General features: G+C 57.5%; 3 protein-coding genes across 3 annotated transcripts in view; all 3 read right to left on the reverse strand.

Annotated features, from left to right (window-relative positions):
- Positions 1-4,313, reverse strand: part of PTSG_10115 (uncharacterized protein) — a gene marked incomplete at its 3' end in the record, with an annotated part of 11,471 nt that extends 7,158 nt beyond the window's left edge. The window contains exons 1-10 of the mRNA XM_004988971.1: positions 3,655-4,313; positions 2,934-3,092; positions 2,642-2,696; positions 2,302-2,388; positions 2,017-2,109; positions 1,705-1,836; positions 1,370-1,489; positions 979-1,101; positions 619-785; positions 186-351 (exon numbers count right to left, since the gene is read on the reverse strand). Of these exons, the coding sequence (XP_004989028.1) occupies positions 186-351; positions 619-785; positions 979-1,101; positions 1,370-1,489; positions 1,705-1,836; positions 2,017-2,109; positions 2,302-2,388; positions 2,642-2,696; positions 2,934-3,092; positions 3,655-4,226 (1,674 nt within the window). The 5' untranslated portion in view covers positions 4,227-4,313. The remainder of the gene's footprint in view (positions 1-185; positions 352-618; positions 786-978; positions 1,102-1,369; positions 1,490-1,704; positions 1,837-2,016; positions 2,110-2,301; positions 2,389-2,641; positions 2,697-2,933; positions 3,093-3,654) is intronic.
- Positions 4,314-4,857: 544 nt separating this feature from the next.
- PTSG_12996 (uncharacterized protein) lies at positions 4,858-5,102 on the reverse strand (the record flags this gene model as incomplete). The annotated part of the gene is made up of 2 exons (XM_004988972.1): positions 4,858-4,935; positions 4,983-5,102. 2 exons carry the CDS (start codon positions 5,100-5,102, stop codon positions 4,858-4,860), a joined length of 198 nt encoding a protein of 65 aa, XP_004989029.1.
- Positions 5,103-6,539: 1,437 nt separating this feature from the next.
- PTSG_10116 (uncharacterized protein) lies at positions 6,540-14,918 on the reverse strand (the record flags this gene model as incomplete). Its single annotated transcript, XM_004988973.1, has 17 exons — positions 14,311-14,918; positions 14,002-14,129; positions 13,715-13,852; positions 13,448-13,546; positions 13,181-13,220; positions 12,977-13,021; positions 12,528-12,800; positions 10,320-12,375; positions 9,953-10,130; positions 8,717-9,750; positions 8,315-8,495; positions 8,030-8,084; positions 7,782-7,840; positions 7,560-7,621; positions 7,065-7,244; positions 6,721-6,860; positions 6,540-6,610 (listed from the first exon to the last, which is right to left on the reverse strand). Exons 1-17 carry the CDS (start codon positions 14,888-14,890, stop codon positions 6,540-6,542), a joined length of 5,319 nt encoding a protein of 1,772 aa, XP_004989030.1. The 5' UTR covers positions 14,891-14,918.
- Between the last annotated feature and the right edge of the window lie 82 nt (positions 14,919-15,000).

The following is a 15,000-nucleotide window of genomic DNA, read 5'->3' on the forward strand; positions in this document are numbered from 1 at the left end:
ACACACACACACACACACACACACACACACACACACACACACACACACACACACACACACACACACACACACACACACACACACAAACAAGCGCAAGCAAGCAAGTGGCCCCTCTCCCTCCCCCCACTCGTACTGTTGCCCAACCCCGGTCTTCGCTTCCCCATCACCGCGGCATGTTGTGCGACCTTGCTGACGAGGTGGTCGTGGCTCGGCGCAGTGGCGTCGCCGGACGGAGCGGGCACCTCGAGCTTCAGCCCGTGGATGTTGACGAAGATGACAGACACATTGCGCATCTCAGACTGCGGCGGCTGGTTCTCGTCCAGACACTGCAGCACCGCTTTCGGGATGTACCTGAAGGCCGAGGAGAGGGAGGAGGTGGTGGGGGCGGGAGGTTGAGATATAAGCCGTTTGGAGAAGGGGAGAAAACAAGCACATACTATGTACACTCACGCACACGCACACACACAGATGTACACTCACGCACACGCACACAGATGCACACAGATGCACGCACAGACACACAAGATACGCACACACATACGCACGCACACAAGACACACACATAACATGAACACGTGTCAAACACTCCATCGCACCCATGCACCATGCTGTGCTGACCTGCGCATGAGTCTATTGACTTGCTCGTTGACGGGGAGGCGATAGGAGTAGTCCTTTGGAATGTCAATGTGGCGCACGGCGTCGATGCGGATAAATGCGCGGTGGGCAGGGTCCTTTGGCGGCTCACGCTCCCCGCGGTCAGCGAGGGCGCCAATCGTCGTCTTGCCCTGAGGTCGCGATGGGGGGGGAAGTGATTGTGTGATTTGTGAATGTGCGCGCGTGCGCGTGTGTGTGTGTGGGGGGGGGTGTTCGACAACAGGCAGATAACAGAAAAGTGCACCACCACCAATTACATCAAGCATCACTCACAAACGCAACCACAAAACAACCAAAACAACGACACAACGCGCTAACACGTACCTGGATGATTTTTCCGGCAATTTCTGCGGCCTCTGGAGAGATGACTGTCTCGCCCGGTTTTGCGAGCGGTTCCGCAATGGCAATCTGAGTCATGGGCGGACCAGCCAAGATGTACTCCCAGCGCTGACGAGGGTCGGGAGGGTAGGTGGGAGGAGGAGGTGGTGGTGGTGGTGGTGGTGGTGGTGGGACGATGAGATGGGATGAGGTGTACGGTCGGTCAGTGGAGGTGAACGCACCATTGCAACATGAAAGGACGTTTCATGTAAGCATGACATGTCCCTTCGCTCTCCCAATCACCCACCACCACCACCACCAACAACACCACCACCACCACCAACACGACCACTGTAATCCATCACCCATCGGCACGGACCATCACGAGCGAGCCTACCTTGAAGATGCCACCGACGTGGACGGACGTGAGCCGGCCCGCGCCGATGCCCATGTGCAGCCGCAACCGCACACCTGGCTCGGTTGCCGTCGCCTTGATCGCCAGGTACTGGTCGAGCTTCTGCTCGTTTGGGAGGCGAAGGGGGGAGGAGGAGGTGGTGATGGTGGTGGTGATGATTTGGAAGTGTGAGAAGGGATGTGGGGAAGGGTGAAGACGCAGATGCCTCGATTCGTGAACACCCGACGCACACACACACACACACACACACACACACACACACACACACACACACACACACACACACACACACACACACACACACAAGAGGCGAGGACCTGATGGAGTTCGTGTGCGCAGGCGCATGCGCGCATTGTTGCGACGGCGAGCGAGGGGGCGACGTAACCCTCTGTGCGGGCACTCTCCTCCTCGTCCACGAACCACACGATCGACAGCGCATCGCCAGAGAACTGCACACACGTGCACAACAGAGGGGAGGGGGGCAGATATCATGGTGGTGGTGATGGTGGTGGTGAGGAAGACACGACAAAGAACAGCGCAACAAAATAAAGCTGTTTTGAGCAGCCATACACATCATTGCAACCGCAAGACAGAAACATGCACGCACACACTTATGCACACGCACGCACCTTGACGACGTCGCCGCCGAACGCATCGACGACCTTGAGGAGACGCGAGAAGAAGTTGTTGATGATGCGGCTCAGCTCCTCGGCCCCGTTCGGCTGGCGGGTAACCATGATGGCAGTGGCAGTGAGAACACGACGCTGGCACGCAAAATAAATAACGCGTTGCACACACACACACACACACACAGACGCACATACACACACGCACACACACACACACTAACACACACACGCGCACACACACACACTAACACACACACACACACACGCACACACACACGAACACACCTTCTTTGCGAGGCGCTGTGTCATTGCAGTGAATCCTGATGCGTCTGCAAACAGCACTGCGCCAAGTTTTGTCGTACCCGTCGCCTCCTGGACAGGCGCGATCGCGATCATCATGATTGTCGTGGTGGTGGTGGTGGTGGTGGTGGTGGTGGTGGTGGTGCAGGGTTTGAAAGGTGAGAGGTTAACCCGGGCAATACGAGAGGAACAGGGAGAAGGTCGATGGAAGGGCATGCATGATCATCATCATCGCACACACACGCACACGCACACGCACACACACACACACACGCACACACACACACACATACACACACGTGACAAACGAACACGGGAAGCGCACCTCGATTTCGTCTTCGACGTTGAGGAGGTACTTGTGCAGTTGGCGCGACACGAAACTGAAGGGAATGCCGTGCATGCAGGCAAAAGTGAGATCAACGCATGGAGTGGAATTTTCGCGCAGCTGATGCTTGCATGCACGCACGCGCAAGAGGCGACGAGCACATCACAAACACACACACACACAACACACACAACACACGCACGCACACACACACACACACACACACACACACACACACACACACACACACACGTATGTACACATCACAGTGCGCCTCCCCCGCCCGCATCACCTGATCACGGGGTTGTCCTTGAAGATGAGGACACCGAGACAGGAGCTGAGACTGCGCAAACTCTTGACGCGGTCCCATCCGGTCTTCTTGCGCTTCAATTTCTTCTTCGGGGAGCGCTCCAGCATCTGCGGATCACTCGCAGCGCGGCGCGACGCCCACCTGGAGGGCGATGATGGTGATGATGGTGGTGGCGATGATGGTGGTGGTGGTAAATGAAGGTGAGCGGTGAAGGGGTGCTTGGGAAGCAGAGGAAGTGCTAATAATGGCCGAACAACAACAACAACAACAACAACAACAACAACAACAACAACAACAACAACAACAACAACAACAACCACCACCACAACAACAACAACAACAACAACAACAACAGCAACAACAACAAAAACAACAACAGCAACAACAACAAAAACAATAACAACAACAACAACAACAACAACAACAACAACGACGACAACAACAACAACAACAACAACAACAACAACAACAAAAACAATAACAACAACAACAACAACAACGACAACAACAACAACAACAACCACAACAACAACGACAACAACAACAACAACAACAACAACAACAGCAACAAGAGGCAGGCACGTGCGTGGACTGCCAAGCACATGCCACATGCATGCATGCATGCATGCATCAGATGTGCGACTGACAAGAACGACCCAGAGTACAATGGACGAATACCACCACGACCACCATCACAACGCACCCCTGCGCGGGTTTTGGTTCCTCGGATCGGTGTTTCTGCGCCGTTGGATGACGGCTCCACGTGCGGCGGCGGTCGCGCGCATCGACACCAGTGCCATCGTCAAAGCCATCACCATCACCGCCATCATCATCTTCGTCACCATCGCGGCTGTTTGGGCGCGTGTGTCCGTTGACCCCGAGCACGGGCAGGGAGTCTGTTGCCGCTGGTGCTTCAACACCCGATGATGTCTTCAACAGCCGCAGCACCCTGCTCGCACTCGCAGCTGTGCTGGCGTCATTGCCATGTGCTCTACCGCTACTGCTTGTGTGAGTGTTGGTGTCAGTGTTGGTGTGGGTGTGGGTGTTTTCATTGTGGTTGCCTGTGGTGGCTGTGGTGGGGTGGTTCTGCTTCGCATCATCACGAGCACCATCACCGCCATTGTCACCGCCATTGTCACCGCCACGATTCCGGGTGGTGAAGCCAACACTCTCTGCATCGGTCGACACCGCGCTCTCACACACAGAGGACGACGATGGCGCCGATCGCGGGATCATGGACAGCTCGTCACGTCCAAGCAGCATCATCATCGCCATGTCGGCACGCTGTTGTTGTTGTTGTTGTTGTTGTTGTTGTTGTTGTTGTTGTTGTTGTTGTTGTTGTTGTTGTTGTTGTTGTTGTTGTTGTTGTTGGTGACCGGCACCTTGCTCCTCGTCATCCCCGTCGCCGTGGTGCTGTCCTCGGTCGCGCATGTGGTCGTGGGGTGGCTGACCCGGTCCCTGTTGTGACTGCAGACGCTGGTGTGTTTGCTCGTGCCAGCCACGCCCGCGTTGTTCGCGTTGTGACGCTGCCACTCCAGCCTGCCTGTCATCACGTCCACGACCATCGCCATCTCTCGCCATCGCGTGTGGTCGATGCGTTGGCAGCCACGCACTGCCCGTCCCGGCACCCACCTCTCCTCCACTGGTGCCCGAGAGCGGCTGCATTGACGTGACGTTGTCGGTGGATGCGGGGCGCGGCAACCGAGACCCACCTGTGGTCGCCCCTGCTGGCATCATCGCACGTGCTGCGTTTGCTGCGGAAGACCCGCCCACAGATGGCAGCGGTGGTTCTGGTGCAGGCGCGTGTGCATGTTGGTGCTGTTGCTGGTGCTCGCCGTCATGGCTGGCATATGTGCGCCCCTCTCTCAGCCCACTCGCGCTGTGCGTGATTGCGTGGTGACGACCTTCACCTGCTGCTGTCATGTGTGCCGATGTTGGTGGTGGCGTGGCCTGTTGGCTCGTCGCCAGGCTGCTGCTCGGCGTGCTGAACGACGGCAACGGTGGCGGGGACTCTGCCGCAATGTCGCTCACCTGGGACATGTGCCACTCCGCCAACGATAGCGTGGTTGTGCCGTGTGTGTCGTTCGCGTTGATGCCATTCCGGCTTTGACCGTGGTGGTGGTCGTGGTGGTCGTCGTGGCGCCTGTCCATGCGTGTGCTTGATAGTGCTCCGTCACCAACGGCGTTGCTGTTGCTGTTGCTGGTGCTGTTGCTGTTGATGCGAGGTGCAGTGCCACCAACGTGAGGGACATCGTGCACGCCGTGCCGGTGTGTAGTTGTTTCAGGTGGCGGTTGTTGTTCCCTGTCGTGGTTGCCCATCACAACGTCGCGAAAGAGTGCGCTGTGGCCGTCATGGTGGTAGAGGTGTGGACGGTGTTTGGGCAGGTGCTGGCGGTGGTTACCATCCTCACCACTAACATCACCACCACCTCCACCACCACCACCACCTGTCTGTGTGTGTGGCGTGCGCGGGCTGTCTTGGGGAGGTTGTGAGAGCAAGCGCCGCTCCGTGGCAACAAAGCTGTTGAGGGAGGCATCCTGTGGTCTCGCGTGATGTGCAGGGTGCGCGGTTGTCTGGCTCGCGCCTGTGGTGGAGAGCTGGGACTGCCACGCGGACGCCTCCAGCAAGGCGCTGACCGTCCCTTCACTCATTGCGCTGGTGCAACGGTGTGTGTGTGTGTGTGTGTGTGTGTGTGTGTGTGTGTGTGTGTGTGTGTGTGCCGTGGTTGAGCAGCGGGTTCGCGTGCACAACAAACAAACGACTGCCTTGCAGTTGTGTTGAGGTGTAGACGCGGGTGCAAAGGAGACACGGGGTGGACGTGAACACGGGTTTGAGCTGCGAAGGACTCATGGACTAAGGAGAAGACATGCGAATACGTGTGCGTGTGTACATACGTGAAGACAGTGCAGGGCAGCAAACAACGCAAGCGAGCAGACAGAGGGCAATGCCCACACGTCCTGAACACAAACTTACGCACACACACACGCACAAGTCGTGCACACACACACACACACACACACACACACACAAGTCGTTCACGCACACACACACACACACACACAAGTCGTACACACACACACACACATACAAACGCATTTGTCGTTGTCTTGGGTGGTGCAACAGCAACAAGGTGGAAGCAACACACTCAATCACACAAACAACGCGCGTGCGAGAGAACAGAAGGGCAACTCACTCAGTGCTGCCACGCGGTCTGGGTTACAGCTCCTCAGTCTGCTCCCCGCGAGAACGAAAGAGTGAGGAGTGGCGGGAGGAAGTGGAAGAGGAGGTGGGGAACACGACGAGAGACCTTGCTTGCTTGCTTGCTTGGTGGCAGACACCGCCGCAGACCACAACCCAACGCCCCAATCGCACGCAAATGGCAGGCACAGCGAAGCAACACGCCAAACAACACAGCAACGCCTTTCACTCCTCGTCCTTTCCGTTTTCCCCCAACGCAGAAATATTGCGAATATCTTTAATCATGTTTCCGAGGCATCTTTGCGTGTTGGGGTTGGCGTGTGTGTTGGGTGCGTGTGTGTGTGCGTGTGTGCGTGCATGCGGAGAATAAGCATCACACAGAGCACATGCTACGTCGTCCACTGCGAGAAGTGGGCGAGTGCGCGGTCGCGCTGCTCCGACGTGAGACGATACCGAGCGTCTAACGAGACAAGTGTGGCAAGCAACATAAAAGGGTGAGGCAAGGAAGTAGGTCAAGCAAGGTCCAACAAGCAAACGCCTTATGCACCAGCCACACGTTCACGCACGTACCGCCAACGTCATTGTCGCTGTGGTCGCCGTGTTGCATGAAGTGCTCGACCAAGAGGTCTGGCGCCATCTCAAACGTTAGCGCACGCGTCGCCGCCTCGTTGTCCACGCACACCGCAACCAGCGCTCGGAACATGGCATTGCTGATCATGGTCATGGTCGTCGCGGCAGAGTGTGCGTGCGTGTGTGTTGGGGGACGGGGGAGAAGAACAAGACATGCATGGATTTGTGAGGTTGTGGCACATGGTCACAGAGGCTCAACACATCACAAACACAAGACCGCAGATACATGCACACATGCACACATGCACACACACATGTGCACACGTGCAGAACTGAGCGCTGACGTTGCGTGGTTGTGCGCGGTGAAGAAGCGGATGGGGAGGCTGCAGATGAGGGGCAGCATGGCGGTGGCGCCGAGTCCAACCATGCGGTCCTGGTTGGACGGCGACAAGAAACACAACTGCGCAATGCAATCAAGCGCCTCAACCACCACATCGTCGTGGTGCGTTGTTGATTGGCTCTCCCTGTGTGTGTGTGTATGTGTGTATGTGTGTATGTGTGAGTGTGTGTGTGTGGAAATGTGTGTGTGTGTGTGTGTGTGTGTGTGTGTGTCAGGTGTCAAGTGCATATGAATGACGAATCACCGTTGCTTCCTCTCTCCTCACTGACTCACTCACACACATACATGCACACATGCATACATACATACATACATACATACATACATACATACATACATACATACATACATACATACATACATACATACATACATACATACATACATACATACATACATACATACATACATACATGCACATGTTCATGCAACAGCGCACCTGAGTACGTGAGCGAGCGTGTGCACGAGGGCGGCCCAGGCATCAACCTCCGCCGTAACAGCCTGTTGTGATGGTGGCGGTGGTGGTCAGAACACACAGGATTGGGTGCAAAAGACAGTATATCAGTTGTGCTTCATTGATTCAACGAGCAGAACGGGCATGTGCAGCAACGCGCGGGCATATGCAACGTGTCGTGTGGTGTATGCCATGCTGTGGTCGCACCAGAAATACATCGCCATTGCTTCTGGCCAGTGCATTGAGTCCGCCCAGCACATGGCGCGCTGACATGTGTGCATGTGCATGTACGTGTGTGTGCATGTGTGTGTGTGTGTGTGTGTGTGCGTGCGTGTGTGCACGCATGTGTGAGTACGACAGAGCAAACGTGTGCACACGTTCGCGTGCGAGCAATATCAGACAGAGTGAAACAAAACACGGAACCACCAGCGCATGTGTTGATGACAGGTGTTCACCTAGCAGCAGGAAGAGGGCTTGGGATGGCGCCTGGTGCTGTGGCGGTGGCGGCGGCTGGGGGCGAAATTGGTGCAATGGCATGCATTCAGCGACAAAACCATGCAAGGATAAGATGGCGAAACCGCAAGGGAATGACCCACACGCACACATTGCTAGAACCGCGCGCACACAAAAGAAAGAAAGGCAAACACACCCTCACACAAAAGAAAGAAAATCACACACACACACACACTCACGCACGCACACACACACACACACACACACACACACACACACACACACACCTGTCGTGTGCTGTGTTTGCGCGGAGATGTGAGGGGCGGAGTGCACACGGCAAGGAGCGCAAAGTGGCCGGCACAGCCCGACTCAACATACAGTCGACACGCAGACATCTCATCCACACCCACACCGTCGCCGTCACCACTGCCATTGCCACTGGCAGCAGTGGATGGCTCGGTGGAGTGCCTGAAAATCAAAAACGGACCACGGACGGGGGGCGTTTGAGCGGTTAGAAATCGGAGTGGTGTACTTTGGCAGCTGTCAACACGTGGACAAAGACGTACAAAGCAACAACACTGGTCCGTCGACGTCCTTCTCTTACCCTCTTCTTCACCCCTTTCCCCTCTTCTCTCCTTCTCCCCTTCTCCTCCCCGTTCCCTTCCTACAAGCCCATTGCATCCACTAACCTGAGGAGTGCTGCTGTGAGGCGGGTGAGGGCGGACAGGGCCAGCAGCACATCGGTGGAGATGGGATGGCGGAGGCGCGACACCCATCCTGCGCTCGCGCGCATCAGATCGCAGCTCAGCAGCAGCGAGCACAGGTTGGCCAACAAGCACGCAGGTGGCGGCCGCCGTGGCGCTGACACCGCACCCACACGCTCGCGTGTCCCATCGTCATCGCCACGATTGCCATGTTGGGGTTGAGCGGTGTGCACTGCACATGCCAGGCCCTCGATGATGGAGGAGAGGAGAGACGAGCACGCTGAGATGATGACGAGGTCTGGATCACCATCACGCGTCACCGCTTCCGCCCGCAGTGGACGCGGCCCTCCTTCCTGCTGCTGCTGCTGCTGCTGTTGTTGTTGTTTGTTGTGGCCTCCTTTCTTGTACATGTGCCGCCGCTTGCCACCCTTCCGCTGCTGCTGATGATGATGCTGTTGATGCTGTTGGTGCTGCTGCTGCTTGGTTTTGTCACCATTGTTCTGCTTCTTCTTCTTGCCCGTGTTGTTGGCATCTGCTTGTTGTCCCTCTCCCCGAACCCTTCGCCGTGCCAAGGCAGCCACCAGCGTGTCCGCCAACGCAACGACGCCACCAACACCACCATCGCTGCTGCTGCTGTTGCACACTGCGAGAGCGCACTCCGCCGCCCGCTGTTCGTCCGACGTGGATGGCGCTGCTGTGTGCGCTGGACGCACCTCGTTCTTCAGCACCGGCTGCCCTGGTGCTGTGGACGAGGATGGTGCTGACGCAGTCGACGCGGATGAGGGGGACGCGGTTGCCTGCAGGCAATGTGCCCACGTGTCGGCGCACATGGACGCGATGGTGCTGAGGGCGGTGATTGTGACGTCTTCCTGGTGGGCGACACCAACAGCGAGGGCGGTGGTGCACATGTGCACGAGTGCAGCCACGTCCTGCGGTTGTGACGCCGCTGTTGGGCCCGCTCCCTCGTGCGCCAGCAGGTGCAGCTGCTGCACCGCGTGCTCCACGCTCGCAACCACAGTCTGGTGGCGTGTTGTCGAGTGCAGGGGAGGGGAGGCGTGGGGTGGAGATGAGCGGATGGATGATGGCTGAATGGTGTGTGTGTGTGTGTGTGTGTGTGTGTGTGTGTGTGTGTGTGTGTGTGTGTGTGTGTGTGTGTGTGTGTGTGTGTGTGTGTGTGTGTGTGTGTGTGTGTGTGTGTGTGTGTGTGGTTGAACAGCAAACAGCAAGACGGGAAATTAGAGCATGCCCACCTCCTTCTTGTCGCTCGTCGCCTCTGCAACCACCGCCCGCAGCACGTGGGCAAGACGACCGCGATGATGGCGATGATGGCGATGATGGGGACGGGTGGAGGGCCAGCCGCTGCTTGATGGCATCTCGATGACGCTCCATCAGGGCTTGTCTGTTGCACGCAACGACGATGGCAGCAAACAACAGCGCGTGAACATAATGACGAGGAAGAACCCAATTCCCTTCAAGGCGTGACAACAGCGAATACACAACACCACCACAGCACACCACAGACACGCACACACGCACACGCACACACAGACACACACACACTCGCGCGCACACACACACACGTCTGCACCTGCTTGCTTCTGCCACGTCGTGAGGCGATTGCTGCTTGGCTGGGGTTGTGTTCTCAGCCCTGCTGCTGTCGACATCACGCTGCTGCTTCTGTTGCTGCTTCTGTTGCTGCTTCTGCTTCTGCTTTTGCTTCTTCTTCTTGCTCCCGTGCTTGTGGTGCTGCGGGCCCCGCTTGTCCGCTTGCTTGTCATCGTCGCCACCATCGCCCGCTTGGTTTTCCCGCTGTCGCTGCTGCTGTTGCTGCTGGTGGTGTTTGCTGTCGGTGGAGTCCTGGCCAGCATGCTGTGCACTCTCATCCGCATCACCATCACCATCACCATCCCCATGACCATCGTCACCATGACCATCGTCATCGTCATCATCGAGCTGTGAGTCGGCAATGACGTCGCTGTCCGTCACATACCGCACCCGACACCGGCGCCTGCGCGACGGCTGCTGCCACCCTCCCCCAGCATCACCATCACCATCGTCGTTGGCACCACCACCACCATCACCACCCTCATCCCAAGCGCGCTTGTCTTTGTCTCGACCGCTGTCACTGATGCCGCTGCTGTCATGACCCAGCGCCAGCACCTCGCTCACCACACTGTCGTCACCACGCACCACCATCACCTCAGATGTTCCATGGTGGTTCTGATGCTGCTGCTGCTTCTTTGTCTTGTGCTTTCGCTTCTGCTGCTGTTTGTTTTTCGTCCTCCGCTTGCTGGCGCTGGTCCCGTTGCTGTTCTTCTTCACACATCCCGCGTACTCCGCCTCCACAGCACCACCACGACTGCCATCCCCGTATCGGCCCTCCTCCTCCTCCTCCTGCTGCTGCTGCTGCTGCTGCTTGGTTGTCGTGCGCACGATACCGGCGGATGTGCGTGGTCGCTGCTGCCGCCGCACCACTTCACCAGCACCATCCCCAGCCGCTGCTGGTGCTCTGGCTGCTGCTGCCGCTGTCGATGACGACGATGGTGCGCCGTGTGCGTGTGTGCGGGTGGTGGCAGCGCGGGCGGCATATGAGGCCGATTTTGGCCGAACCCGCAGCGATGGCGCAGATGAGGACAGGACCGTAGTGGTGGCAGCGGTCGCGTTGGTCCTGTTGCTCCCGTTCTTCTTGTTGCCCTTCTTGTTACTCTTCTTGCCGCTGCTGTTGTTGGTACTGATGGTCGACAGGTGATTCGGGTGGCGCCGTCTCATGTGGTCACCACCATCCTTGTCTTCGTCGTCGTGGTGACGGTGGTGACGGCGGTGTTCGATCACCTCCTCCTCCTCCTCCTCCATCATGTCCACATCATCATCACCACCATCATCATCATCATCACCACCATCATCATCATCGTCGCCAATTGCTGCCATAGTTCTCCGGCCACTACGGCTGCCGTCCAAACCACCACCACCGCCACCCGTACTGCCACGGGTGCGGCTGGCTGACCTGCTCATTGACCTGCTGAGCGAGCGCCGGTGCTTGTCGCGTTCAATGCTCTCCACGCGCTGCTTCCACGCCCGATCCCTCTCCTTGAGTCGCGCCCGTCGCATGCTGTCCATCTCTTCCCGGCGCTGCTGCACCGCCGCCTGCCGCCGTGCGTTCTCCTCCATCTTCTGCCGGCGCTCAAGAATGCGCCGCTGCAATCGTGCTTCCTCGTGCTCGATGCGTGCAAGCACCGCCCGCCGCTTGCTGTCCTCCTCCAGCCGCTGGATAAACGCAACCTCGCGCGTCTTGATGTCCTCCTCCCTGTTGCGCCGCCGCACCTCGTCCAGGTACGACTGCCGCAGTCGTTCTGCGCGCGACAAACGCTCCTCAATGTCCTGTTTCCGCTGCTCCTCCCGCTCCTCCCGACGGCCACGGACCTTCACCACCTTGTCGTGCTGCTGCTGCAGCCTGCGTGTCAGCCGCTGCTGGTGCTGTCGCCGATTCATCTGCGCACGCCGCTGTCGCTCCCGCAGCTCCTTCTCGATGGTGTCGACGCTCTTCTTGCGCGAGGGCGAGCTGAGGCGATGGTGTAGCATGGCTCCGCTGCCGGGCTCCCGTGACTCGAGCTCGTACAGGTACGACGAGTCGTCCAGCGACGTCACTGGCGAGGAGGGGGGACGTGAATACGAGGGCAATTGACAGCGGGAATGGATCAGAAGACGGGGTGAAGGTAACATGCGGATAACGAGGACAATGACATCGGTGTTTGTCTTCACAGCACCAATAAGCACCAGCAGTGGCCAACCGACTGACCTGACTTGTTGAGGCGGGAGGGGCTTTCATCGGCAGCGGTGGCGAGGGTGTGTGTCGAGTCGTCGTTGTTGTCGTGGTTGTCTTTGTTGTCGTGGTTGTTGTCATTGTTGTTAGTGTTGTCATTGTTGTTGTACTGTGCACCTGTGCTGTTGGCTGTGGTTGACGCTGCCGCCATATTCAAATACGACTGCGTCGCGTCGGCTCCAGCCACTAAAAACGCATCGAATCGCCCGTTGGCGCGGCGTGGCGGTGTTCGCAGCTGCGCCAGGCTCTCTGCAGCGCATACATGTGCAGTGTGTGTGTGTGTGTGTGGGTGGGTGTGCATGTGTGTGAGTGTTTGTGTGTGTGTGTGTGTGTGTGTGTGTGTGTGTGTTTGCGCAATATGTGCATACAGAAGACCTACACAACATTGCACAACGTGCACAATTCCGTGTCATCATCGTCACGACCTTCCATGAGGGTGCGGTCCTGGGAATCGTTCATCGACCGAGAGCCTGCAACAATCATACAACACGCACACAAGACGGGGTCACACGTGTGTGTGTGTGTGTCTGCGCGCGCATATATGTGTGTGCGCATATGTGTGTGTTTGCGTGGGTGTTTGCGTGTGCAAGCAAGCTGTTGCGAAGAATGTCAAGTTGGGATGGACGAACCGTCAAGGGGAAGCGGGACGACGGGCGTGGGCTGCGTCACCTGGAAAAGGCAAAAACACACACGCACAAGCACGCGCACGCAACAATACAATCACGTGAGATGACGTGTGAGTAGCAACAATACAATCGCGGTTTGCTTCGGGGATGACGCACGTGCTCGACTCCAGCATGACGCAAACACTGCAACGTACACACACACACACACATACACACATACATACACACACACACACACACACACACACACACACACACACATCATTGTACCTTTCTGATTTCCCATGCGACGGCTGGGGCGAGGCCTGGCGGGGCGTCCTCGAAGGAGGCCTGCACCCGGAACCTCCGGATCAGAGCCTCAAAGTCGCGCTGGAAGTGGTGGTTGTGATGGTGGTGGGGATGGTTGTTGTGGTGCGTTGATGGAGTCATGTAACACGCGAACAATCAACAATCAGCAAAGTGCGAATGCACATATAACACACACGCACACATACGCATGCACATATGCACACACGCACCAATTGACACCCAAAGCACCTTTGCGTTTGTAAGGATCATGATGACTTCTTCGCACTCAATCTGGCTCTCGTCCATTTCGCACGTGAGATACAGCTCGTCCACCGCGCGGTTGAGGTTGTCAAACAAATACCGCCAGTACCGCGCCTTCAACCCGCCCTGCACGTGACCACAGCCATGTTGGGTGAGGTGGTGGAAGAAGCGGCGATGACGTGAGTGCACAGCACAAGCTAACTGAGCAAAGCCGTCAAGCGGTTGTGAAATAAACACAAGCTCCTCCTCCTTCACACACACACACACACACACACCTTGCTTGTGGTGGTTGAAGCGGTCAAGGATGTGACGCTTTGGTCGTCGGAATCGACCGTGGCGATGGAGGTGCGCGACACGGACTTGTTGGAGCGGGAAAAGGCCTGTCGCTTCGCTGCCACGCGCTCTGTTGGCATGGACACGTGTGAGATTGGCAATACAGGGAGTCGTACATGTCGATGCACGCACTATGGCTTGTATTTCCAGTCTCGTGGCAACCAGCAAAGTAACAGGACACACGTGAAACGACACCACACGACACAAAGAGCCACACTGCTGTCATTCCGCAAACAAGCACATGCACGCACCTTGCAACTCGGCGTCGCTGTTCTCCGAGTCGGCGGCGGGGGTGGCTGTGTCGCGCTGGGCTGACACGCCCGCGTCACCGGCGACAACAGCGGCGGCAACGTCGCCGTGGGTCGACACGAGCCGAATGTTGCCGCGCTTCTTCTTGTTCCGCTTTGGGGTGGAGGTGCGCTCACGTGACGAAGGGCGACGCGAACCAAGCGAGGCGTCCTCAGAATGCGCTGTCCCTGCTTCCTCGTTGCTGCCGTGGCTGTGGCTGTATGCGAGCGCAGCATCATTTGGCAGCGACCACGTGGCCAGATTGCGAGCATCACGCCCCTCTGTTTCCAGCCGCTTCACAATCTCGGCCGCCGGCGACGATGACACTGCAACTCCATGTTCACCACCGCGATCGCTGTCAATCTCGAGCACGCCTTGCTCCTTGGTCGCCGTCTTCATATTCCTCTTGCCTTTCCTCTTCTGCTGCTGCTGCTGCTGCTGCTGCTGCTGCTGCGGTGGTGGTGTGGTTGCTGGTGCGCGTTCTGGTTGGTGGTTCGAGGAGACGACTTGCGCCTCATCGTCTTCGCCCTTGGCACCGTTCATCTTTCCGCGTGTCGTGTCGTCGTCATAGACGAATGCGAACTGATTTCAGTCTGCGTTTGGCGCAGACTTGTGCTGCTATGCGGAATATTTGCGGTGGAATTCATGGGATG

Source organism: Salpingoeca rosetta (genome assembly GCF_000188695.1).
Source record: "Salpingoeca rosetta unplaced genomic scaffold supercont1.32, whole genome shotgun sequence".
Classification (NCBI taxonomy): domain Eukaryota; class Choanoflagellata; order Craspedida; family Salpingoecidae; genus Salpingoeca; species Salpingoeca rosetta.